A 27,996-nucleotide genomic window follows, 5' to 3' on the forward strand; every position below is an offset into this window, starting at 1 on the left:
GAGAATGTGTGGTTTAAGCTAGGCTTTCATTACCTATGGGGGAGCTCATAGGGGGAGAATGAAGGGAACCAACATTCATACTTTTGGCATGAATGGAGTTAAGGCTATGGGATTAGCTTAACTCAGAATGGTCCTAACTTAAAGGTATTGTCAAACATCAAAAAGGGGGAGATTGTTGGTGCAATATCCTTTAGGTCAAGGTTGACTGAGTTGACCAAGCTTGGGTCTTGGTCATAGTTTCGATGTTTGACAATACATGTAGACACATGGACAATGCAGGTGCAGTTGTTCATGTGGGGAGATTCTGATCAGGGATTGATCAGTGTGATTGAAGGAGAGTCAAGTAGGTCAAGAGTGACCGGATACCTGACTAGGAAGTCCTAACTGGTATGTTAGGCAGCAGAAGTGAAAGTCCTGGTGAGTAAAGCCAAACAGAAGGAAAGCCCTAGTGAGTGAAGCTAGGCAGATTGTGAAAGTCCTGGTGAGTGAAGCCAGGTGAAAGTCCTAGTGAGTGAAGCTAGACAGAAGGAAATCCTGGTGAGTGAAGCCAGGTGAAAGTCCTGGTGAGTGAAGCCAGGCAAGGGAAAATCCAGATGGATCAAGGATGATCAGACATCTGGTGGAAGTCCAAGTAGGACAAGAGAGTGACCGGATACTTGGCACGACGAGTAAAGTCCAAGTGGGTCAAAGAGATTGACCAGACACTTGGTGGGAAGTCCTAGCAAGTCAAAGGAGTGACCAGATGCTAGGCATGATGTATCAACAGGTCAAGGTTGACCGGATGTTGGTTTGAGAGGCTTGGGACTTGGTTTTGGGTAAAAACCAAGTGCTGGATCGATCAGTGGATCGATCCAGGCCTTTCCTAGCGAACAGAGAGCCTCTGGATCGATTCGTGGATCGATCCAGATGTCCAAATCGATCAGTGGATCGATTGGGACGCGGCTGCTTTGCGCGATAAGCGCTGGATCGATCCGTGGATCGATCCAAAGCCTCCCCGATCGATTGGGAATATTCGAATCGATCGGGATCCGACCGTTGTGTCGTATTTGAGCTGCAGGCGTGCGTTGACTGCTGCATCTCTTCTAAGATTCATCTCAGATCTCTCGCCAGCTCCTCTACAGCACTCACAAAGCTCAGATCACCAGTTCTTGAAGGATCTTGGAAGTTCTCCAAGTCAAGAGGCGGATCAAAGCCAGGAAGAGAAGCTAGGGTTAGGGTTTTGTACTCATTGTAAGCTTGTATTTCTTGTATCCCTTCCCTCTCTTCTTGTATTGAGTTTTGTAGGGCTTCTCCGCCCTTGGTAGTTACCATAAAGGAGAGGTTTATTTAGTGGAGGGTGTGTGTGTTGGTGTGGATCCTTGGATTAGTCACCTCTTGTGAGGTGGATACCAAGTAAACCAACCGTGTTAGCGTTGTGTGATTGTTTCTTTGTATTTCCGCTGCACATCTTTGAAGAAACAAGCACCGCCGAGCACCGAGCGCACGCGAAGAGCTATTCACCCCCCCTCTAGCTACTTTTGGTCCTAACACAATCTACCCTACACACCCTGAGTGTTGTGCCACTACCCATGCAGTGAACACGTTGTGTGCGGGTCCATGTAGCCGGCCGACGAGCTCAACAATAATGGAGTCGTCAATCGCCCAGCATGCAATCATGCAATATGGTGCATGCGGCTACAGTATATCATACCTGATCATATCCTCCTCCATATGTGTAGGTGCCAAAAAGATAAACACATATATAACAAGGATAATAAACCACATGAATCCAATATCACATATCCAATATATCTATCAACTAATCCAGTATAGAGGGAAGCACAATAAATACCTCTATCTCTATGAACACAGATAACATAGCCAGAAAGAAAAGCATACTAAGGTATAGCAGCTAACAGTAGAACCATGTATCAGGTATCAACTAAACTAAAACCAGGGGAAGTACTAAAACTACCAATCACTAGTAACCGCCTACAAGTATCGAATAAACTATAACCAAGGAAGTGATAAATCTACCAATCACTAGTAATTATATATAAAGTGCACATATCATAAGACAGTATCAAAAGATAAGTCAAAGGGTACCCGCCTCAAATAGAAGGTGCAATCCAGTCCTAATCCAATATCGAGATGCTCGTCTCGAATCAGAGTCCTGTGTCAAACAACATATATATTTTATTTAGCTAAATTCAAATGAAATAGCTAAATAAAATCCCTAAAACTAAATTAGGGCAAAACCCTAATCACCATTTAGATTAAAAATCTAAACTTAGATTAAATCCAATAGTTGACTAGGGTTAATTGCCGTAACCCTAATCATTCCATTAGTTTAATCTAAGCAACCAAATCTAATCACAATCAACCACTACTTATAACCTCTAGTAATCATGTAATCCAAATGATACCTAAATCTACACATCATCCACAACTAAATAGTTCACAGAGAGAAGAACTCACCTCACAAATCGAAAGTCACAGGTGATGCTGCTGGAAATCACCTTACGATCACAGTTCCAGCATCACAGCATACAACACCTACTAGAATCAATCGGATCACACCAACAAGAATTAACTAATCTGATCAAGATTGGAATCCAACACCAATTCTACTCACCTTACCTTGATTCTCAACTGTTGGAAGGAGATCCTACCGAAACAAGAATACCCCACTGAACATACCAACCTACTATTGATGCTGGAACCAATCAATCCACAGAACATCACCTTGCTGGAATTCAGTCAGATCACAACAGGAGGTCAAGCAAGAAGATGACTGATGCAATAACAATCCTGCTAGCCTCTGCCCGACAACGCAAGAACACCTCACTGATCTCAACCTCTTCAACTGAATTCCCCAATCATCCGCAAGAAGAGAAAACCCAATCTGATCAGGAGAAAAAAATCCAGCACAAGAAGAGTAAGAAGAACCCTAATCTAGCTAAAATCCTTGAATCAACATAGATCTAACGAAGCCTTACCTCTCTAGATCACCTCCCGATGGCATCACTGTCCGATCCGGCTAGAGAAGACGTGGATCGCTTCGTAAATAACTAGAGGAAGATGAACGAGGGAGTCGGTAGGTTGGGAGATGACACGAACCTTGTTCCTCACCGCGCCCTAGCCACCAAGGGGTCATCGTTCGGCCGCAAGCACCACCGGAGCAGAGACCCCTCGGCCGAAGGCAGCCTGGTCTTCCTCGGCACCGTCGAGATCCGGCGACGAGCTCCTCAGGATCAGCGGCGAAGGCGAGAGAAATCGAGAGAGATCGAGGCAAGAGGAAGAAGAGAGGATTCGACTCAAGGAGGAACCGAGAGAGGGAGTCGGGGAAGAGATCAGGATTGGGTCGCCGTTTGGGGGAAAAAAAAGGAAAAGGTTTTATAAATAAAACATTTCCTCAATTAAACGGGGTATCCCAAATAGCCTTTATCCGAACCGGAAATTGATCTCCTCAAAATCCTCCGTTCGAGCTCCGAAAAATTCCCAGAAAATTTCTAAAAATTTCGGAAAAATTTTATAAGGCTATTTCTGAAATAACCCTATTTATTTAAATTTTCCGAGATCTCACAGATTTACCTGTTGTCAGTGCGATCTTCCAGATCGACTGGACTTTTGCTCAGCACTCGTCGCTTCCGGACTTTCTGCTGGACATCCGCTTTCCGGCTAGTCCAGTCTTTCACCTGGTTCGCGACATCAGGACTTTCCACCTAGGGTTACCACCCCCTAGGACTTTTTCCTGAAGCCATCGACCTGCCAAGACTTTCCGCATAGGGTTACCACCCCTTATGACCTAGGGTTACCACCCCCTAGGGTTTTCCCTTTGCCTAACCGCAGCTAGGACTTTCTTGAAATACTCAAGAAGACTTGTTAGATCACAAAACACCTTAACTTTAAATCATTTGTCATTATCAAAACACGAGTTCGATCATCGGATGCTTCCCGCACCAACACATTCTAGATCTTGGAGAGGATTGGAGTAGTAGCTTACCGTCTGGCTCTACCACCATCTCTAGCAGGAATTCACGATGTATTTCATGTATCTATGCTGAGGAGATACGTATCCGACCCAGCACATGTTCTGTCAGATATATCAGTTCCTATTCAACTTGACGTTACTTACGAGGAGGTTCCGGTACAGATTCTGGACCATAGAGAGCGTCAGCTGCGGAACAAGATGGTCCGATTGGTTAAAGTCGGATGACAGCATCATTCTGACGAGGAGGCTACTTGGGAGCTGGAGGATACGATCCGAGCTCGATACCTTCATCTGTTTACTTGAGGTATGTGGGTTAGAGTTTCTTTCAGCATTTATACTGTTTGGTTATATTATAGTGTTTGATGTTGGTTATAGCGAAATTTGGAGACCAAATTTTTATTAGTAGAGGAGAATGTGAGATATCAAAAAATTTAATTAATAGGGTTATTTGAGAAATAGCCTTATAAAATTTTTCCATAAATTTTAGAAATTTTCTGGGAATTTTTTGGAACTTGTATGACGGGTTTGAGGGGATGAGTTAACGGGTTTGGATTAAACCTGTTTGGGATACCCGTTTAAGTGAGGAAAAGTTTATTTATAAACTCCTTTTCTCTTTCGTTTTCCCAAACGTCGAACCCGACCCTCCTCTTCACTGCGATTTCCGATCCTTCTTCCTCGACGCCGATCTCCCCTCTGCTCGAAGCCTCTTCTAGCTTCGATCTCCCTTTCCATTCTTTGCCTTCTCATCTCCGGTGATTACCGGCCGTAGGACGCGGGCTGACACTGGAAGTCACCTGTTTCTCGTGTGGACGACCCGATACGGACGATCGGTGGCTAGGGCACGGTGAGGGACTAGATCTTGTATCGTCTCCCATCGGTAGACCTTCCTTCTCCTCTCCTCGCGCTGGACACAGTGCTATTACTCTCTTCGCTGGCTGGAATTGGACAGCGACGCCATCTGCGAGGTGTGATCTTGGAGGTAAGGTGTCACCGGAGATATGTGCTTAGCTAGATAGGGTTCTTCTCTGTATTGACCCCCTCTTTCTCTGATCTGTGTCCTAGAGCCATTGTCGGAGAGGGATCTGTGTCCTAGAGCCATTTGGGCATGGCCATGCACTTCGTGGTCTCACTCTATCAAGAATACCGATGTCTCTCCCGTCATATAGGAGGGATAGATCCCATCTACATCACTCACATCCCTCTACATAATTTGTTATATACCCAGTAATCGCCTTTATAGTCCACCCAGTTACGGGTGACGTTTGACGAAACCAAAGTACATAACTCCTTATGTAGGGATCTATGGTGACTTCAGGTCTAAGGACTAGTAGTCATACTAATAGCCACATGAGAAAGTATATGACACTCATATAACGATCCATGATACTTTCTCATGGCGGGTCATTCAGTATACATTCTCTAATGTATACCCATGTGTCAACTTGATATCTCTATATCCATGACTTGTGAGATCAAGTCATCGAGTTGACCTATATGCTAGTCTTATTGCATTAACATCGTCCCTGAATGTTAATACTCGACTAGGAATGATTAAGAGTAGTATTCCCTATATCATCTCACTATCGGTTCAACTAACCGATTGATATAGGTGAGAACCGTCTACTCAGGGACATTATTATACTTAGTTTATTTGGCACCAATACAAGTAAGTATAATAACCAAAATCCAAATGTCTTTATTTATATAGAATATGATACAATAAGTCCAATATACAATCATCAAATGAGTGACTCTAGGGCTCTAGCTAACAGGCATTGTACCACATACATGATTTGCACGCATCCCTAAATAAATCGGAGGTAGCTAATCCCAAACCTACTAGGGAACTAGGCTCGTGCTTCGACCTAGGGGCGACGTAGGAGCCCATCCCCTGGACCTTGCTAGGGTCCGGTACAAGTCATACAAAAGTAAAATAGCATATCATGTTACTTGTCATATCATAAAGAGTGCTCTTAATCCCAACTTATAGGGAAGCAACTCTTAGGCATTTCATCATACATAAGCCTTGCATAAGCATAACATGGTGACATAAGGTTCACATATCACATAGCATATCATAGAGAGTCATTATTATGCATAGTTGGGATTTTGAACTTTCTAGAAACCTTAATTCCATGTCTTGGCCGAAACTTACAAGGGCATGGTCTTAGGTCTTAAGCAACTTTAAAACAAGGAAAGCATCATACTAGCATCACATGGTACTTATCATAACATGGGGGACCTTTAGCAAACATAAGAGGACCTCTAACCCTAGTTTCTTGGTTTAGCCGAAACATACCCAAGGCATAGTCCTAGGTTTTAAGCTATTTTAAGCATGGAAAATATTAACCTAATATCTCGTAATCCTTAGTATAACATGTGAGACACTTAGCAATCATAGATGGACTTCGTAACCCTAACTTCTTGTCTTGGCCGAAATATACAAAGGAGAAAATCCTAGGTTTTGTAGCAACATTAAGCATGGAGACTTTAACCCAATATCACACAATACATGTCATAGCAAGTGAGACTTTTAGCAAGCATAAATGAGTTTCTAACCCTAATTTCAAGTCTTGACCGAAACTTAGAAAGCATGATTCTAGGTTTCTTTTTAAGCAACTTTAAGCATGAAACTTTAAACTAATATCATATAATACATGACATAGCAAGTGAGACTTTTAGCAAGCATAAATGAGTTTCTAACCCTAATTTCAAGTCTTGGCCGAAACCTATAAAACATGAATCTAGGTTTCTTTTAAGCAACTTTAAGCATAAAACTTTAAACTAATACCACATAATACATGGCATAGCAAGTGAGACCTTTAGCAAGCATAAATGAGTTTCTAACCCTAATTTCAAGTCTTGGCCGAAACATATAAAGCATGAATCTAAGTTTCTTTTAAGCAACTTTAAGCAGGAACTTTAAACTAATATCACATGATACATGGCATAACAAGTGAGACTTTTAGCAAGCATAAATGAGTTTCTAACCCTAATTTCAAGTCTTGGCCGAAACCTATAAAGCATGAATCTAGGTTTCTTTTAAGCAACTTTAAGCATGAGACTTTAAACTAATATCACATAATACATAGCATACACATAGAAGAAAACATAAGCAAGTCTAGTTGGAGTTAAACTTCCCTAAGTCTTTTCATTTCCTTCTTGGCCGAAACTTACAAGAACCCAATCCTAGATTTTTAAGCAACATTAAAATATGGAGACATCGAACTAACATCACCTAATAGATTACCCATCATGAGGAATCATAATCAAGCATGGTTAAAGTTTTGAACTCTCTTCAAACCTTATTTCATATCTTGGCCGAAACTTACAAAAACCAAATCCTAGATTTTAAGAAACGTTAAAACATGGACAAAACACTCGTAAACTACTTGTACTGCAGGTGAAGGAGATACTTACTTCCTCTTGCTTGGTTTACTAAGAAAAGTACCCTTGATGGAGAAGAAGAAGAAGACTTTCGCTTCTAGAACTCCCTTTTGCTTGTTTTGCTTGTAAGAAGAAGTATGTCTTAAGGACTTCGCTTTGTGAAGTTTTCCTAGGAAGGAACCTTTAGCTTGAACTCGGAAATGGGAGAGAAGGAGATTAGGGTTTCGGTGGAGGGAGAAGAAGAAGGAAGGAGAAAACCAATTTCCCTTGCCCTCTTATTCCTATTTATTCTAAATGAAAGGAAGAAGGAAGAATGAACTTTTCTTTCCCTTACCTTTTTATTCCTATTTATTCTAAATAAAAGGAAGAAGGGGGAAGAACACAACTTGTCATTCTCTTGCTTTCTCTTTTCATCACTCTCATTTATTCTTGGTGAAAGAAGAAAGGTGTCCCCTTACTTTCCCTACTTTAACCACAAATTCCATTTCCTTTCTAACAACACTTCCTCTTGGGCTATTGGTTATTCCATACCACTTAAAGCTTGCCACTTGTTAAGAGGTTCAAGGTTCGAACCTTGGCCATGTCTCTTTTTGGTTCTATATTTTTTTTTTCCTTTTTGAAGAAGGAACCTACATAGAACTCATTCTAACCATGCAAAAATTTATATAAAATTGCTAGACATTTTATGGGTGTTACATATCTTATGTTAGGTATTGTAGAATTATAAATTTGGGAGTAATCTTCGCACATTTTTTTGCTAAAACTCGCATATATATCCATCAAACAACAACCACTGAAAATTAAAATCACAAATAATTAGTTCTTGCACTTACAACTACCAAAAAATATAAGGTTGCAATGCTCACTTCTAGAATCCATTTTAACCTAATACACAAAAACATAACATTCGATTCAATCATATAAAGACTGAAGATCAAAGCTTTATTCATATACACTTCAAGAATTTTTTTTTCTAGATATTTCCTAATGACTTAAGTATTTTTCTATTCAAGAAATAAACAATAAAAATTTGCTATCAATTCGTCTCTAAATAACACAAACCCAACTAGAAAACTAAATCCCTATCTTGTTCATAAACACAGTTTTATTCAACCTCACAAATTTTGAGCATCATACTACTTAAATTGGGTACAATACTATGTTTATTGATAATCACTACAAAATGTCCATATATCTCATTCTTTTCTTGAATTGAAAAAAATGTAATACAAACTCATTCATAAATTTGTAATTCCAAAATAGAAATAAAATTTTATTCAACCTCAACCTCGCAAAATCGAAAACGCCCATGAATTAAAACACCTATGACCTAAAGCTTCAATTTTTTTTGCACAAGAATAATAAATTAGTCGAAATCTAAGGCAAAAAATTATAACTTACCGATAATTCTTAGGTTGAAGGTGAAAGTAGGATTCTGTCGGTTCTCCGATTTCTGCCTTCAACATTGATGGAGATGCTTTAGAGTCAACGTAAGGGAAGATTAGGTCGTCACTGATGGTTTGGAGTGAAAGTTGAGGATTGCGTCGCCAATAGCTTGGAGTTGCGGAGGCTCGAAGTAAGGAGAGAGAGGGTCAGAGTGTGTGTTGGCAGTTGAGAGAGAAATAAATAATTATTTGAGGATTTTAATTTAATATGAGGATAAGTTGATAATTTTGTATGGTTAAAGAGTTGAAAATAAAATAGAGTAGGTTTGCATGGGGATTTTAGAGCAATTTCCCTTAAAACGATATTTTGATTATTTTACATGCTTTAATTGTTTGAAACGTGGTTTTAATTTTTTACATAAAATTCTTTAATTATTAATAAATAGTGAACAAATTAAATATCGAAGATTTTTTTGTTCAAAATATAAAAATGGAAACACTTTCATAAAAAAAAAATATAAAATCCATGGAGCAGACCACCCAACTGTGGGCGACCTACCGAAGCTCGTCTTGGCCGGCGCGGCTCGTAAAGGGAGGCATGGGATCTGGTCGTGCGTCGCCGCGGGTGAGGCGGTGGACGGCGATGCTAGTTCTGGTCCTGACGTCGTTTTGGAGGCCGATTCCCTTGGCGCTCGGGGAAGCGGCGGATGGGGAAGGAGGCGACCTTGGCGCCTCCGCCGGAGGTGCGTGGGGAGGTCGGTTGCTGCTCAGCTTCCAAGAAGTAAAGGGGAACGCCTCCTTCCGATGCTCTCCTGCCGGGCCTTGTCTCCCTTGTCAGTATTCCGAGAAGGTAACCCTCACTCTTTTCCTACTTTTGTGTTATCTTGTCCTTTCCCTTGTTCTAAGTTGATTATCATTTGAAAAGGAAGATATAAGATACTCTATAACTATTTCTAGCCAAATTCTCGTCAAGATTTAACAGCAGAATTCTCCTTTTGTTATGATTACCATTTCATATATGCATTTTTTTTTCTCTTTAGATGGTTCGTTTCATTTATTTTTTTTAAAACAATCAATTTCTTTGTTTATTTTTAATATTTAACTTATCATTTTTATACTGAGTCCAAATTGGTTTAGTGTAGAATGATGATAAATATCGATGCAGTGAAACTGGCTTTCGGGTGCCATTAAAATGCATACAAGCAAATGATAGTACTGACGAGGCAAAAAAGATCAAAGCCCGAAGAAAGCTCCTCTCCCTTGAAAACCAAGCATATCTTGCGCAAAAACAGCTGTTCACTACATTAACAAACTATAAATGGAGAAAATTATTGGTTGCTTCATCAAAATCAGAGAACAAAGAAGAAACTTATATTACATATAGGAGCTGTGAGCCAGTTGATCGGGAGGAGAAGATATCTTTCCTTGGATTTGAGGTATGAAAGTTGTAATGCTCCTTTAGAATCATTCTTGCATTCTTTTTTACTTCTTTAGGATCCCTGTTCTTGATCTTGATTAACATTGTCTGCTACCTTACTGTTTTCTTTTTGAGTTGAGAACCATGTTTTTGAAAAAAGTGACATTGAATCAATTTCATAATTAGAGTCTAATAGTAGTGTTAAAGTAAGTTGGTTCTTTTTATGGTCATTAGGTGAAGCTAGTACAAGTGCTGATAATTAGATAGAAGATAGGAGATGATAGGTGCATCAAACATTTCTTAAGTTAGGTCAATATGTTGTAGGTCTTATATTTATGATGTCCGTGGTTTTTATGATCAAAAACTTTTGTTCTTAATTCTGTACGCACTTCAGAACTCTTCAAAATTTATCTTTTTTGGAATTTCTTTGGTAAATTTAAAACAACTGCTCATCTACTTTTTTGAATTTCAACCATTTTGATATTTTTTTAATTTAGGTAGCTGTGCTATGGACTTGGAATGGAAACACTTCTTTGTTTTATTCTTATACATGTAGAAAGAAACAGAATGATCAGACTCTAGTATTGTGGATCCACTAGAAAAAATATAGAAGATCTCATACTCATATATTTCAAACTAAATATTTTAATTTATATTTTTTTCTTTTAAATGGCATATTTCATGAGATTGTAAATTAGGAGCCATCTTTTTGCCCTATGTTTTTCTATGCCTTTAAATAACTGGGATTCACTTGGGTTGGCAATGATATTTTTCTTCCTTTGTTCATTTTTAGTATTTTTGTTTGAAATTGAAGATATCTTGGAGCTTCTGATTGCCAATAATAGTGATAAGAAATTGTCCGAGGATGAACTTGGTCAATTCTTCACTTCATCTTTGAACAACCAAATATGGCATCAATCAAGCAAGCAATATTCCTGCCTACAGCTTTCTATTCTCACTTTATTCTTCTACAATTATTTATTCCCTAATTCATTTGTATCCATTGTCGCAAAAAAGAAGAAGGTGATAACCCTCATCCCAGGGACCCCTCCAAGACTGCCCCAAGCACATTGGAAGGGAGTAAACCACGGGGGTCATTTGGCAAGCCGAGCGGCCTCCTAGGTGAGGGGGTCTAGCACAAGTAAACCTCGCGATTCAAACCCGAGAAATATTGTGGCAACTCCTCACCCGAGGTACCAACTCGGTTATGCCCATGGGGGCCTTTCATCAATGAATTATCATCAATTCAATTATACAATTCAATTGTATCCATACCTATAGATATGGAGGTGTAATTGTTCAATCATCAATGAATTATCATCAAAAGATTTCCAAAACCATGTGTTAACATTGTTTTAGAGCCTCTCCCACCTTTCTCCTCTTTGTGATCCAGCAACAACTATACTCTATTGCCAAGCAGAATCCTTGAGAATCTCTGTCCTTCCTCCATTCAATTTGGTCTAGATATCCAACACTGACTACTCTTTACTTGGCTGAAACCATCTCACACCTCTGGCAATGACCATGCTATGTTCCTCTGTCATCAAACTTCTGGTTCTCCCGCCATGACATGTCCATCTCCTATGTCCCTTCGTGGATGTTGTCCTGCCAAATCTGGGCCTGTGTGCCAACATCTTCAACAAAATCTCTCTTGTCTTCAACACTGTTCCAGTCTCATTGCCTATGCAGCTGTGTATTTGCATCCACCTTCTATTTAACAACCTTGACAACTCTCTCGATTAGAAGTCACACATGTGAGTCTCTGGGTTGTGAAGGAGTAGAAGCCCAATGATGCTTCCATGCATGAGCCCATGGCTCCCTCCAGTAGTACATGGCTATAGCTGCCCTTTCCGTACAAGGAAGGAACTCCTACACCATTCCAGTTCAAGGTTCCCTCATCCAAATTTGCTTCTTCACCAGGGATTGTATCCAAGTTTTTGTTGGTGCAAATGCAATCATGCCCTGGATGTTTTCAATGTGTTGACAACTATTTAAGTTTAGGTTAATACGTTTGGATCTAACGTGTGCTGCAAGTTTTGCAGGAAGAAGTCCAAGAAGGTTGAGTACCGGAGTCTTGGCAGGAAAAGTCCTTGCAGGTCAGAAGATCGGGTGTAAGGCAAGAGAAGTCCAAGAAGGTCGAGGACCGGAGTCTTGGTAAGAAAGTCCAGGGATGCGTTCATCTGGCACGAGGTATTAGTTGGGAAACCAGCAAGCAATCAATTGGTAAATCGATTGAGGCACATAACTATGGAACAAAATACTGCTGAATCGATCAGCCAATCGATTGGAGGAAACCAATCGATCGGTCGATCGATTGATATCCTCTGCGCGAGAGCACAGAGGGAACTTGGATCAATCAGCCGATCGATTGGAGGAATCCAATCGATCGATCGATTCACATGCTTTCTGCGCAAGAACACAGTGCCAACACTGGATCGATTCAGCCGCATATTTCTTAGGTACAAAAGTGTATTCAATCGATTGACCGATCGATTGGTTACCTCCAATCGATCGGCTGATCGATTCAAAATCGCACTGCTCCTTCGTGCAGAAACCTTGTGAATCGATCAACCGATCAATTGGTTATCTCCAATCTATCGGCTGATCGACCAGGTTCGCACTGTGTTCTTGAGCAGAAAGCATGTGAATCAGTCGGCTGATCGATCCAAGTTCCCTCTGTGCTCTCGCGCAGAGGATATCAATCGATTGGCCGATCGATTGGTTTCCTCCAATCGATTGGCTGATCGATTCAACAGTATTCTGTTTCATAGTTATGCGCCTCAATCGATTTACCAATCGATTGCTTGCTAGTTTCCCAACTAATACCTCGTGCCAGATGAACGCATCCCTGGACTTTCTTGCCAAGACTCCAGTCCTCGACCTTCTTGGACTTCTCTTGCTTTACACCCGGTCTTCTGACCTGCAAGGACTTTTCCTGCTAAGACTCCAGTACTTGGACTTCTTCCTGCAAAACTTGCAGCACACGTTAGATCCAAACGTATTAACCTAAACTTAAATAGTTGTCAACACATTGAAACCATCTAGGGCATGATTGCACCAACAATCTCCCCCTTTTTTGATGTTTGACAATCTATTTGAGTTTAGGCTAATTTCCAACACACCATAATAATAAGATGATAAGTAGTAAATAGCAATAAGCATGAGCTAACAGTAAATAACAATATTGTTATTAACTACGCATAAAATTCATCTTACTTGATCATAAGCAATAATAGCAAATCATATATGACTAAGCATGAATCTCCTTCCTAATTAAGCATAAACTTCAACTTACATCTCCCCCTTTGTTAAATATCAAAAAAAAAACAAAACTCCCCCACAATTTGTGCACTAACCAAACACGATAAACCCGAGGGGTACTCGCCCTAAATCACACGGATACCAACATAATATAACTAACCGGATTGTAGAACCGAAATATAATTTAGAAAAACAATATCTTATACACCCAAAATAAAGTGAAGTTCACAAGACGACTTCACAACAAACATCCATATAACGTACAAGATCACATGTCATAGAGATACAAAGAACTCAAAAGTATCATCTCCCGGAGGAGTAGGAACAGGATCAGAAACATCGATAAGATCAAAAGGAGGGGCAGCTGTAGTAGCAGGAGCAGGAGCATCAGCAGACGCAACAACATCCTCAGGAACAGCCGCAGCAGGAGGAACAGACGAAGACAGGTGACTCGTCATCCAAGAGCTCACCAAACCCACCAGGGTATCCAGAGTCGCCTGCATCGTGTCAACCTTGGTGGTTATAGTAACCATCTCCATATGCAGCTCCTCAAGACGAGTATCCACAGACTCCTCGAATCTCGGAGAATCAGGCTCCGCAAAATCCTCCTGGGTCCCTCACCAAGAGCACGCCCATCGCGCCATCGGACGCCCACTGGACCAACCTCTAATCCCGTCTTCGTGAAAGAGCGTGAAGAAATCCTAGAGTAGGCAACGATCATGGGCTCCAGCCGCCCCCGAGAGACATCTATCTCCATGAACACCAGCCAGCCAGTGATGAGATGACCAAAAGGCATGTGAATCGTCTGCTGGACCGGCTGAGTAAAATGAATGATGCAAGGAAATATATTCAGAGCAATGTTGATGTCAAGGGAATGGCGTATGGTATATAATGCAAACATGTGAGAGGGTCGAAGAGCAGCTAAGGCTCGTGAGACAATGGGAAAGAGACCGTTAATGACCACTTTAAACAAGGCGGCGTTCTCAGCCGATAACGCAAGAGAAGAGAAAGAAGTGATCTGGGCATTTGGCCCGTCCGAACAAGGACGACCAAAAAGGATCTGATGCATAGATGCAATGCTGATATGCTCAAAGGGTGGAGACAACTCATCAGGAAGTGTGGGATAGAAAACAAAATCATTTTCGGATGGTAGACACCCTAGAAAGGACTGAAGGATCGCATAGGAAAAGTCCAAACTTCGCTTCGCAACGCGAGTGCAATAGTTGACACCATCAGAAGTGTGCAAGTTGTTATAGAATTCAGATACAAGGCTTACATTTATACTCCTCTCACAAGAGAAAATTGACTCAAGTTTATAGTGCTTGAAGAGGGAATAGGTATCAAAGCAAGAGTCCTTGTAGAATTGAAGATCAACAGACCTAGGGGTTATAAGTTTGAAGGTATGTTTACTAAAGGCCTGTTGCATAGCAGCATTAGGAAATCGCTGATCAGTGGGAGGGAGAGGGCGAGGTGGCGGCCGAGATGAACCCTCACCCGACTCGCGGACCTTCTGTCTCTTCCTAAGGATAACCAATGAAAAGGAACAAGAAATGACAAGAGAAATAGAAAAAAAATGCAGGAAAATGCAAGGACACTGCATACAATGCAATGCATGAGAGAAATGCAATGCAACACACAAAAACACACAAGACACATGTAGATTAGCAATCCAAGTATAGGAGCAAGAGTCAAAGAGAAAATGAGAAAAGAGGGAAGAAATTACTTAGGGTTCGGAGTCCTCATCGTGTGTGCGACGCAGAGATGAGGAAGAAGGAGTGGCCCCGATCGTCGAGAGAGGAGGAGCGGAAGTGGAGGAGAGATGGAGGAACGCCCTTCGCCGAAGAGGATCGTCAGAGAGGACGGCCAATGCAGGCGGGAGATTCGTCGGGAGAATCGCCCAGGCTAGGGCACAGACGGAGTCGAAAGGGAAAAGAGAGGAAATGAGAGTGGACTTAGGTCAACAGTGTTTTAAGTTTGATTTCACATCCCCAATCGATCGACCGATCGATTAGGAGCAAGTGAAATCGATCGGTCGATCGATTCACGAAGCCTCTGTGCAAAATCAGAAACGCATCTTAATCGATCCATCGATCGATTCAAACACACTGAATCGATCCATCGATCGATTCAAACACACTGAATCAATCCATTGATCGATTCAGATGTGCATTTCAATCGATCCATCGATCGATCGAAATGCTCTGAATCGATTCATTGATCGATTCAACTGCCCTCTATGGTGAAATACGAGCTTCCCAATCGATTTACCGATCGATTGGGAATTCTGATATTACTGTATTTCTGAACACTTTCATATCCAAATTTTGGAAATGCACAAATAATTGTACACTACTCTAAAATTCATGAAATTTTGTGTAGACACTATATATGTCTCATATTATCAAGGAAAAATAAAATTTGACAAAAATGGACTCTTATTAGCGAAGATTTACACAAAATTGAAAGTTGTCGAAAACTTCAATATTTTGGTAAGTTCGTATTTAATTATTCAATGAAAACTCAATGATAAAATTATTCTCTCGGCGAATCTCTCGCCTGCATTGGCCATCCTCTCCGACGGTCCTCTCTGGCGAAGGGCGTTCCTCCATCTCTCCACTTCCGCTCCTCCTCTCTCGACGACCGGGGCTGCTCCTTCTTCCTCATCTCTGCATCGCACACACGATGAGGACTCCGAACCCTAAGTAATTTCTTCCCTCTTTTCTCATTTTCTCTTTGACTCTTGCTCCTATACTTGGATTGCTAATCTACATGTGTCTTGTGTGCTTTTGTGTGTTGCATTGCATTTCCCTCATGCATTGCATTGTATGCACTGTCCTTGCATTTTCCTGCATTTTTTTTTCTATTTCTCTTGTCATTTCTTGTTCCTTTTCATTGGTTATCCTTAGGAAGAGACAGAAGGTCCGCGAGTCGGGTGAGGGTTCATCTCGGCCGCCACCTCGCCCTCTCCCTCCCACTGATTAGCGATTTCCTAATGCTGCTATGCAGCAGGCCTTTAACAAACATACCTTCAAACTTATAACCCCTAGGTCTGTTAATCTTCAATTCTACAAGGACTCTTGCTTTGATATCTATTCCCTCTTCAAGCACTATAAACTTGAGTCAATTTTCTCTTGTGAGAGGAGTATAAATGTAAGCCTTGTATCTGAATTCTATAACAACTTGCACACTTCTGATGGTGTCAACTATCGCACTCGCGTTGCGAAGCGAAGTTTGGACTTTTCCTATGCGATCCTTCAGTCCTTTCTAGGGTGTCTACCATCCGAAAATGATTTTGTTTTCTATCCCACACTTCCTGATGAGTTGCCTCCACCCTTTGAGCATATCAGCATTGCATCTATGCATCAGATCCTTTTTGGTCGTCCTTGTCCGGACGGGTTAAATGCCCAGATCACTTCTTTCTCTTCTCTTGCGTTATCGGCTGAGAACGCCGTCCTGTTTAAAGTGGTCATTAACCGTCTCTTTCCCATTGTCTCACGTGCCTTAGTCGCTCTTCAACCCTCTCACATGTTTGCATTATATGCCATATGTCATTCCCTTGACATCAACATTGCTCTGAATATATTTCATTGCATCATTCATTTTACTCAGCTGGTCCAGCAGACGATTCACATGTCTTTTGGTCATCTCATCACTGACTGCTGGAGTTCATGGAGATAGATGTCTCTCGGGAGCGGCTGGAGCCCATGACCGTTGCCTACTCTAGGATTTCTTCACGCTCTTTCACGAAGACGGGATTAGAGGTTGGTCCATTGGGCGTCCGATGGCGCGATGGGCGTGCTCTTGGTGAGGGACCCAGGGCTCACCAAAGGGGGGCCGCACAGGCACTGGTTCCTGCGGCGGCTGATGCCGAGGAGGATTTTGCGGAGCTTGATTCTCCGAGATTCGAGGAGTATGTGGATACTCGTCTTGAGGAGCTGCATATGGAGATGGTTGCTCTGACCACCAAGGTTGACACGATGCAGGCGACTCTAGATACTCTGGTGGGTTTGGTGAGCTCTTGGATGATGAGTCACCTGTCTCCGTCTGTTCCTCCTGCTGCGACTGTTCCTGAGGATGTTGTTGCGTCTGCTGATGCTCCTGCTACTACAGCTGCCCCTCCTCCTGATCTTATCGATGTTTCTGATCCTGTTCCTACTCTCCCGGGAGATGATACTTTTGAGTTCTTTGTATCTCTATGACATGTGATCTTGTACGTTATATGGATGTTTGTTGTGAAGTCGTCTTGTGAACTTCACTTTATTTGGGTGTATGAGATATTGTTTTTCTAAATTATATTTCGGTTCTACAATCCGGTTAGTTATACTATGTTGGTATCCGTGTGATTTAGGGCGAGTACCCCTCGGGTTTATCGTGTTTGGTTAGTGCACAAATTGAGGGGGACTTTTGTTTTTTTTTTTATATTTAACAAAGGGGGAGATGTAAGTTGAAGTTTATGCTTAATTAGGAAGGAGATTCATGCTTAGTCATAAATGATTTGCTATTATTGCTTATGATCAAGTAAGATGAATTTTATGCGTAGTTAATAACAATATTGTTATTTACTGTTAGTTCATGCTTATTGCCATTTACTGCTTATCATCTTATTATTATGGTGTGTTGGAAATTAACCTAAACTCAAATAGATTGTCTTGGATGTTGGTGCAATTACATCAAAAAAGGGGGAGATTGTTGGTGCAATTATGTCTTGGATGTTTTCGATGTGTTGACAACTATTTAAGTTTAGGTTAATACATTTGGTTCTAACGTGTGCTACAAGTTTTGCAGGAAGAAGGTCGAGTACCGGAATCTTGGCAGGAAAAGTCCTTGCAGGTCAGAAGATCGGGTGTAAGGCAAGAGAAGTCCAAGAAGGTCGAGGACCGGAGTCTTGGCAAGAAAGTCCAGGGATGCGTTCATCTGGCACGAGATATTAGTTGGGAAACTAGCAAGCAATCGATTAGTAAATCGATTGAGGCGCATAACTATGGAACAGAATATTGCTTAATCGATCAGCCAATCGATTGGAGTAAACCAATCGATCGGCCAATCGATTGATATCCTCTGCATGAGAGCACAGAGGGAACTTGGATCGATCAGCCGATCGATTGGAGGAATCCAATCGATCGGCCGATCGATTCACATGCTTTCTGTGCAAGAACACAGTGCGAACCTGGATCGATCAACCGATCGATTGGAGATAACCAATCGATCGGTCGATCAATTCACAAGGTTTCTGCACGATGGAGTAGTGCGATTTTGAATCGATCAACCGATCGATTGGAGGTAACCGATCGATCGACCGATCGATTGAAGGTAACCAATCGATCGACCGATCGATTGAATACACTTCTGTACCTAAGAAATATGCGGCTGAATCGATCCAGTGTTGGCCCAATCGATTGTAACAGCACTCAACGGCTATATTTGAATCGATTGGAGATTTGCTCAATCGATCGACGGCGACGATCACGTGAGAAATGGCTACTTTTGAAGAGGAATAAAAAGGGGAGATGTACTTTAGCAGAATATACACTTGAATACTTATTGTGCTAAGCAAAAAGAGAGCTCTCCAAGTGATTTCAAAGAAAAAGATTTTGAGTCTCTTCCTCCTAAGCCTAGATCTCATCTTGTAAGAGGAAGAGGTAACCTTGTAAAGATTTCTCCACCTTCGTTTGTGATAACGAGAAGGAGAAGTTCATATTGGAGCTTGATCGTGTGGGTGTGTGCCTTGGATTAGTTACCTCAAGGAGGTGGAGACCAAGTAAACCAAGGAGTTAGCATTGTTTTCTTATATTTTTTTTTTGTCTTTCATTTCTCTCTATTTGCTTTCGCTAACAAGTTGTAGGTGAAAAATCGAAGAAAGGCTATTCAACCCCCCCCCCCCCCCCTAGCCATACGCAAAGGTCTTATCAATTGGTATCAGAGACCAGACTGCCAGAAGATTTAACCGCCGACTATGCACAAGAGCTATGGTCTGATTGAGCCATGTGGGTACAATATTGACCTCGAATAAAGAAAGTGGGGACTCCTATGTTCGGATCAAGAGGACCAGACACCAGGCAGGAGGTAAGGAAGTCCTAGTAGGTCGGGTGGACCGAGGGGCAGGAAGACTTGGTGGGTCGAGGATCGGGCGGGGGAAGCCTGTGGTCCTTTGTTTGAGAGGGGGATTGTTGGGGTTGCAACTGGTTGCAAACATAGTCCCACATTGAAAACACATGGGAAAGATCATGAGTTTATAAGAGAAAAGATATCTCCATTGCCATGAGGTCTTTTAGGGAGAGCCCAAGAACAAAATCACGAGGGCTTAGGCCCAAAGTGGATAATATCATGCAATTATGGAGATATCTAAATTCTTTTCGATCCTACAGTTCTGACTTTGGTTCTCAGTCAAAGATAGTTGAGCAATTATTCTAGTTGATGATGTCCATCAGACCGCTTACAATTAGAGTTGACTCGAAAGTAATTATTCACTTGAAGTAACCTTGTAACAAATACACAAATGACATATTTTAACCAATTATGGTCCCAAAGGTCATTCCTTATAGAAATATCTTACCAGCGACAACAAAACAACTAGTCTCATAGAACTCAATGAATGGGAGATCAATAACAGCAAAATCATTACTTGAATTGCTAGTACTGTCTCTCCATTATTAGTATAATTTTGTAACGTGCAATTATACAAACTTAAAAAATGGATATAGAAAATTTGCAATAGCAACCAAAGCAAACAACCAAAGTACCATGCCCATATGTCTGCTATTGGGATCAACTTACTCTAATCCAACTAGAGTGGACATTGATTTTGAAATATACTGTAAGCATTGGAAAGAGTCGTATCTTGTCCAATTTTTTATGACATCGGAATACAAGTTTGCGTTAGTATGTGCCTCTATTTTGTACCATGCAACTTTATAAGCTGCTAACATTGTTCTTGATGAAATGAAAGTTGTATAAATAAGAAAAATCTTCCTTTGATTTGATTCAAGACACTTATATTTTGGCTACTACCTTCATACCATGTGACTACTCATTAGATCCAGTGTTTAAAAAAAAAATCTAGACATCTGACCAAGCTCCACTGGTTTTATATGCACTATTGAAGTCTCTAGACACTTGATGCACATATCAAAACACTACTAACACTTAATTTAACCATATTGTTAGTTGTGGCCCAACCACACAATAGGAGTCATCTGACACAACATTGCTCTGTTGAATCTTAGATGTATCATCATCATTTATCTGTATTTGTCCCAACTATTTGAGGTTGGCTATATGAATTTTATTTCACTATTGAACCTTGTGCAAGGCAATATCACATCCATAAATAAAATAATTCAATTAGTTGAGTTAGCTTACATGTTAGGCTTGGGCCTGTGTACTCTAGCCAATTTGCCGTCATCTCTTTCCTAATAACTCACCTCTTAGGTTAAGTGGTTACCTAGTTATTTCTCTATGTTTCTTCATTTGTGCATAAGGTAGAGTCAGTTGCACAAGTGCATGTTAAAGTGAATCTACCGTGGGATTATCATTTGTAGTTTAGTTATATGCATAATTTTGAGGAGCAAGCAAAATAAAAACAGAGTCCAGCTTATTACCATAAGCTTTAATTCAGTTTGAAATTTGACCAGACAGGATTTACTGTTGAATACTGAGTCAATTAATCTCTTGGTTCTAATGTATATCCACTTTAGATGAATCAAAGATCTATAAACACTGAAGGAATACAAATTTGTTGAATGGAATTAGCAAATGAAAAGAAATATTTCCTTTTGAACGATTATAATTGCCAAACTTATCTCAGTATGATAGTCCTTCTGTCTTCATTCTCATAGATCATTAGCCAATCTAGTTCCATATTCTTGCATAATTCTGAATACTAGTATAGCGATTCTTTTTGTTTGTTTGTTTGATGGAATCACATTATTCATGTCATAGCTGACATGACCAGCTAGTAATTGATTAAAGAAGCATGATCATTTTGCCTGAATCTTGCCCCAAAATATACTAACAGAGAAACATTGCTTCAAGTACTACAAAGTTCCCCAGCATCATTTTCACGGGTTGACTAATCTAGTTTGCTGATAGATTTTTTAAGTTTCTCAAGATTAGAACTAATGCTCTGTTTACTTGGATACGTGGATTTAAAAACTAAGGAAATTTTTCCGCAGCACTGATTACATCGTAACGAAGGATGGATTAGTCATCCTTTCCCCTGTTAACTTGTAATCAAATAATGGACGGATTGATCCATGAATCCATCATCATTTTTTTTGGCTTTTTTCCATCAACCCAAATCGGGCGGAAAGCCTTTCTCTTCTTTCTCTTCCTCTACCGCGTCTCCACCCACCAACCATGGACAAGCGACGACCCTTGCATGGTGAAAAAAATTATGCCTTGCAAGGGCGTCATCGTGCGGTCGAAGGTGGAGGCAACGTGTCTAATGAAGACAAAGATAACAGTTCAAGAGATTCAGAAATTGATTTTAATTATTGATGATTTATCATATTTTGATTATAATTTAAACCATGTTTAGCATTATTTCTATATTTGTTATTACTATAGTTATCGTAATATGTTACCATATTTATCGTACTATTTTCTATATATTAATTTCCCTTCTTTTTTCTTTCCTTTTCCTCTGTTCGAATGATTTTATTTCCACATGTATTCCTTTGACGCAACGGTAAAATTGTTGCCATGTGATCAAAAGGTCACAGGTTCGAATCCTGGAAACAACTTCTTGCAAAAAACAGGATAAGACTGCATACAATGGATCCTTCCTCGGGACCCCGCATGGCGGGAGCTTCGTGCACCGGGCTGTCCTTTTTATATATTCCTTTCCCTTCTCAATCCGCACCTCGAGGAAAACCGAGCATAAGTGTAATTGGAACCCAAAATTGATTTCAATTGGTATCAAGACAAATTTTAACTTTTTTCTTCTATCACAGATGCACTTGTACCTCAAACGCTGTAGAAAAGCAATGAGGACATCTAGGATTAGTAGCAATCTAGATCATTTATTTGTTGGATAGCACTAAGCTATTGTTCATTTAACTATAGTTCATTCCTCGAAACAATTTAAACTCTTTCGACACCATAATTGCTCCAGCACACGACAAACTATGCTGGGTACTGCTGAACATAGATTTCTTTGATTGATTCTGGAGGTCCAAGATTCCATGATACAATTTGTCGACTAACCATCCTCTGCCTGTCTCCAGAAACTGAAGTGCACTTTATCATTGTCTTTTCCCTTCCACTTGTTGAATCATCTGATCTCCTTTTCATGCTCAATAGGTGATCATGGCGGGCTTGCTACTTATAAGTGGATCGGTTGTTTGCTTACGGCAAAAGCGTACTGCAGTAATGCCAGGAGTCGTTGCACCAGTGAGGATCCCCTCAAACTCTCCTAGGCTTTCATATTGAGGACAGCTAGGATGTCTGGATTGTGGAATCTCCCTCCTACATATATGCTGGGATGCTATATAACTCAGGTTTAGACATTTTGGAAAGCGAATCAGCTCACCAACACACTATCAGGTAAAACAATTTCCACTGTGTGTGTGTGCGTCTCAAAGATGTTTTTGGAATAGTAACAGCTTTTTGTGTGTGTGTGTGTGTGTGTGTGTGTGTGTGTGTGTGAAGGATGTCTCATGGATGATTATCCTCTGGTTTCTGCATATTTGCTAAGCTATTGCAACTTTGGGTTTCTGTTGTGGTTCTCGTTGAGCCTAGTTGCAGTGGGAAATGAGTGCCCATAAATTGTTGTGTATGATGACCATGACTGCTTTAATAAAGTCGCTGTGTTTTTGTTTTTTGTTTTCCCCCACAAAATGCTCATTGTTTTCCCTAGATAGAACTTTAGATCTCCTGGAGCAGCTTGATCTAGAGCAGTGAACTCATGCACGGAGCTCAACTCAACGACTTTGTGCCTATGTATAACATTCGGATTGTAATTGTATCTTTAATCTCAGATTTACAGCTTCTATTGCTGGATGCGATCTAGCTTTTGAGGCTGCATACTTGATGTTATTGGAATCCAAACGACAAAGGAAGGAAACAAAGTCTAGTTTGTTGTCACCTCATTACAGATTATTGTTATTCTCATTGTTAGTGGAAAAGCATTCCACTCTCCCCTGCGAAGGAAAGTATAGAATCTATGCGACATCGTTCTTCAAGGCAAACAAAGAAAGGAAGAAATTCTATGTAAATAAAACTATTCTTTCAGCCGCCCATAGTGGATTTGAGAATAAAATAAAGCTTTTAGGGCATCTCCAATGCTGGAGTTGTGAGCGAGAATTCTTTGGTTCCTACCATGCTTAAAAAAAAAATCTTAATTATCTCTCTACTATTAAAACAATATTTTCTCATAAATTTTTTTATGAGCTCTATTTTTAATTTTTTATAAATCATTCATAAAATACAATATATTTTTTTTATTAATCGTGATGGTAGCGTGTTTAGATATGCTTAATTAAGTTAGTTTGAAAATGATGATGTAGTTGACTGTCATATAGTTTTTAATTTCTTAAAAGTTATTTTTGAAATTTGTAGATGGAGTCTTGAAATATGTATGATAAAAGATTTTTTTAACCATCCGACCAATTGATTTAACGGTTGAGGAATGACTAATTTTTAGCTGACTTCTTTTAAAATTTTATTGATTTTATTTTAAAAAAAAACACAAAATTTTAAATTATAAAATTATTTTATTTTTTTTTAAATAATAATAAGGAAGTGGATAGCGGCTCGGGAGCTTCTTTTATTTGAAAATTATCACAATGGTAGTCCAAATAGATGCTCTTCTGTTCCTTGTATTTCTCTGGATATAAAAATAAAAATAAATAAATAAATAAATAAAAGCGACATGAGGCTAGATGAACAGTGGTGTAAGTTGAATAATTTCACTTCATTTCGAAAGGGTAAAAATAGACAAGGGTGCTTTTTTCCATTACTTTTTAAAAAAACAATCTTATAATAAAAAAAGATATTCCACACTAGATCAACCTTTTTTCCCCCATTTTAAAAAATAATTGCAACTAGATAAAAAAATAAATAAAAAGAAACCTTTTATTTTCATTATCATCAAAAAAAAAAAATCTCATGTCGAAGAAATATTTTAAAAACCATTTCATAATTTTTATCTAAAATATCTTTTTTATCAACTAGTTCAGTTCCAGTGTTCTAATTTAATTTTTTTAAAAAAAATTATTACTATTATAAAATTATTGAATATTTTTTTTAATATAGGATTTTTTTTATTAATTACTATAATAAAAACTTTGCTTTCGGATGGCTACTATAAAATAAGTTGCTCGCCGTCTCATCGTCTCTGCAACACAACACTAAAAGCTACGGAATTTTTTATCATAGAAAATTAAACAAATTTTAAAAAATGATCCTTCGCGTTCGTAGCCGCGACGGCCTGGAACGCATCACCGTCGCCGACCCCTCCGCGGCCACCGTCGCCACCCTCCGCTCCCTCATCGACGTTCACCTCGGCGTCCCGGCCGCCGCGCAGACCCTCTCACTCGACCCCAACATCCTCCTTCCCTCTTCCTCCGCCTCCGCCGCCCCTCTCCCCGCCTCCACCCGTTTGTCTTCCCTTCCCCTCTCCCACGGCTCCCTCGTCTACCTCTCCTACCCTCCATCCCTCCGCCGCCACGCGCTCCCGCCACCGCCCTCCCGCCACCGCACGCCGATGACAGTCGCCGACCTCCTCTCCCGCCAGGTCTGCGTCGCGCGCCAGGAGGCCCCCCATTGCGCCGCCTCATCCTTCGATCGGGACGCCGCCCGCGCCTTCCAGATGTACGCGGCCGACGCGCTCGCCTTCTCCGTCAAGCGCGCCGGCTTCCTCTACGGCCGCGTCCACCCTGCCGACCGCGCCGTGTCCGTAGACTTCATCTACGAACCGCCCCAGCAGGGTTCCGAGGACACCGCGGCCCTCTTCCGCGACGCCGACGAGGAGGCCCTGGTCGAGGCGGTCGCGGCCGGTCTCGACATGCGCCGCGTCGGATTCATCTTCACGCAGGCCGTCGGCCGCAAGGCCAGCACCGCCAGGTACACGATGTCCGGCCGCGAGGTCCTGCAAGCCGCCGAGATGCAATCTGAGGGTGGGATCCAAGAATGGGTCACCGCCATAGTTAAGCTCGAAGGGGGGGACGGCGGGGCGGCGGCCGTGCACTTTGAGGCGTTCCAGATGAGCGACACCTGCGTGCGCCTCTTCAAGGAGGGCTGGTTCGCGGCGCCCCAATTGCGCAAGGAGGCCAACCCCGGAGTGTCGAGGATGAAGAAGGATGTTCTAGTTGGCCGGAAGGAGACGAAGGAGGTCGACAACGACCTCTTCTTGGTCCCCGTCAAGATCTCCGACCATCAGGTCAGGCTTAGTCGATCATTCAATTTCTGAATTGCAATTTTCATCCATGTTCTGCTTTCCTACTCTTCTGATTGAACTGCTTCTTGATTTCTTCTTAGCTCAAAAACTTGATTTTGGTATTAATTTCCGTATCATACTACTAGATCTACATGAAAATGGTTGAATTCAGCAGAGCTTTTGAGTTTCAAAGACTGGAATCCTGATAAAAACTAATGAACTCTATCTGAGATTCAAGTTGCATGAATCCAGAATTTCATCATAGATAGATAACTTTTTAGTTTGTAGATAATCCTCAAACTAATCAAGATTAGTAGTAGCATGCACACCTGCCGTATGATGGACCTTGATAAGTTCAGATAAATGTTTGCATGGTTTTGTTAGGTTACTTTATGAGTAGGGAATATTGATTGCATAATTGGTGTGACATTGTTACTCTCTTGACATGCTTGATTCCTCTTCTCTATGAAAGATTGGTTATTGTCTAATTATAGACAATCTCTTTAATCAACAAAATCACTTTGCCTTTATACCAAATGAGAATTTCTTGGGGTTTTCTTCCCCAAAGGTTTGACCTACACTTCCAGGAAGGAATAATAAGAAATGATCAGAAACATTCATGGCAATGTAAGAAGGTTGTGAGATTGAATGAGCAAGCATTATCTCATTCACTTAGTGAATTCAACCAAAGTGCATTTAACTTGAATCAAAAGCGGGAAGAATTGTATGGATGTCGATTCATCTTCATCAGCTCAATCCCTTGTTTATTTTGTGTGTTTGTATGGCATGCAGGGGCTATTATCTTCAAACTTTCCGATAGAGAACCGGATCAAGGCTACAACACTGAAGGATCTAAAGAGCCACTTGGATAGAACGAAGTCTCTTCCGTTCATAAAAAGCATATCTGATTTCCATCTGCTTCTCTTCCTGGCAAGGTATTTGGATGCAAACATTGATGTGCCTGTTCTCACTGAGTTCATAAAGACGCAAGCCTCAGTTCCAGAAGGTTATCAACTTCTGATAGAATACCTGGCTACTGCTGTTGCCTCTTGAGGTATTTAATTATCTTCTCCTACGAATCGATCTACAGGCGAAGGGCAGAATTGTTCTACGCGGGCAGTATGATAAAAATGGATGGAGCATAATAACCTTGAAAAAAATGTTCTTGTTTTATATATTGTGTCAATATTTCTGTCCTTGAATCTCAGTCTAATGGAAGTAATGTCATAGAAATGATTGGATATAGGATGGTAAATGAATTGAAAGTTCATGAATAAGCATAGTATTCGGTTTGGTGAAAATTTATTTATGTTCATTCAATATACACAAAATCAATTAAATAAATAAGTTTGAACAACTCGTTAAACTAAACAAATAAGGTAGAACACATACGTGTTCATCTTGTTAATATCTGTGAATAATTTCCGTGAACAACGTTCGTGAACAATGTTTATGATCCTGTCTGAAAGCTGAGAAGACGGTTAGCTAGAAATGTAGCTCTCTTGTTGACTAGTTGAAGATTCCGCACTATTCTGCAACACAGGGAGCGTTAGTCCTGAGCCAGGGAAGGAGTCCCAACGTTGGCGCTCTGATGTTCAAGTCAGTATTCGATTCTAGCGAAGAGAATAGTAGTAGCAAATAGTAGCAAAGAGTGTAGTATAATGGAGCATCGCATACCTTCGTTTGTAGTGCATGTGCAAGCATCCCAAAGCATATGTACATTTTCCAAAGTCTTCCTAAGAAAAGACAAGTCGAAAAGTGTTGACACCTTTTCTTAAGTAAGCACGCAAATCTTTGATGTGACAAGTTAGAAGCTTTTAAAGTATGATTTGTCTGCTGGACATTCTCTATTGTCGATGGCACAAACTTCCAAAAGGGTATGACAATGTGAGCCCATTGAGCTGATCAATAGCCACTCGGCCGATGGATCGCTAGCTTGGCCTTACGGAGTGTGATCAATTATTCGTTCTTCACTCGACCCTTCATCTTATCACGAAGTTATATGTCTGATCGGCCCTTAAATCCGGTCAAATAGGTAGTAGGTCGGGCAAAACCTCGTCTGCTCATTTGGGAAGGATGATTGATTGTCATACTCTCCACTCGGTTGACACAGTTGGTCATGTTGCTTGATACTTGAGTCGAGATAGGAGGTCTGTCTGGGCGGGAGGCCGGGATCACGCCAGACCGGCCCTACGGC

At 40.8% G+C, this 27,996-nt stretch overlaps 2 protein-coding genes and 1 long non-coding RNA gene across 3 annotated transcripts; 2 read left to right on the top strand and 1 right to left on the bottom strand.

Moving 5' to 3' along the window:
• Window positions 1-2,480: 2,480 nt before the first annotated feature.
• LOC122007849 lies at window positions 2,481-2,741 on the bottom strand. The gene is made up of 3 exons (XR_006119131.1): window positions 2,725-2,741; window positions 2,615-2,647; window positions 2,481-2,535 (listed from the first exon to the last, which is right to left on the bottom strand). It is a non-coding gene; the product is annotated as an uncharacterized LOC122007849 (long non-coding RNA).
• Window positions 2,742-9,243: 6,502 nt separating this feature from the next.
• Window positions 9,244-23,243, top strand: LOC122009942. The gene is made up of 3 exons (XM_042566260.1): window positions 9,244-9,595; window positions 9,888-10,181; window positions 22,724-23,243. Exons 1-3 carry the CDS (start codon window positions 9,272-9,274, stop codon window positions 22,850-22,852), a joined length of 747 nt encoding a protein of 248 aa, XP_042422194.1. The 5' UTR covers window positions 9,244-9,271; the 3' UTR covers window positions 22,853-23,243.
• Window positions 23,244-24,749: 1,506 nt separating this feature from the next.
• Window positions 24,750-27,106, top strand: LOC122009943 (NPL4-like protein). Its single transcript, XM_042566261.1, has 2 exons — window positions 24,750-25,802; window positions 26,592-27,106. Exons 1-2 carry the CDS (start codon window positions 24,822-24,824, stop codon window positions 26,850-26,852), a joined length of 1,242 nt encoding a protein of 413 aa, XP_042422195.1. The 5' UTR covers window positions 24,750-24,821; the 3' UTR covers window positions 26,853-27,106.
• Window positions 27,107-27,996: the final 890 nt, after the last annotated feature.

Source organism: Zingiber officinale, chromosome 8A (assembly GCF_018446385.1).
Source record: "Zingiber officinale cultivar Zhangliang chromosome 8A, Zo_v1.1, whole genome shotgun sequence".
Lineage (NCBI taxonomy): Eukaryota > Viridiplantae > Streptophyta > Magnoliopsida > Zingiberales > Zingiberaceae > Zingiber > Zingiber officinale.

What these genes read in the sequence shown, in the direction of transcription:
- LOC122009942 (XM_042566260.1), top strand. Translation starts at nt 9,272, where the DNA reads ATGGAGCAGACCACCCAACTGTGGGCGACCTACCGAAGCTCGTCTTGG. An exon ending in CTTGTCAGTATTCCGAGAAG is followed by an intron (nt 9,596 to 9,887) that starts GTAACCCTCACT and finishes GGTTTAGTGTAG; the next exon opens with AATGATGATAAATATCGATG. An exon ending in TATCTTTCCTTGGATTTGAG is followed by an intron (nt 10,182 to 22,723) that starts GTATGAAAGTTG and finishes CATGCTCAATAG; the next exon opens with GTGATCATGGCGGGCTTGCT.
- LOC122009943 (XM_042566261.1), top strand. Translation starts at nt 24,822, where the DNA reads ATGATCCTTCGCGTTCGTAGCCGCGACGGCCTGGAACGCATCACCGTC. An exon ending in TCAAGATCTCCGACCATCAG is followed by an intron (nt 25,803 to 26,591) that starts GTCAGGCTTAGT and finishes TATGGCATGCAG; the next exon opens with GGGCTATTATCTTCAAACTT.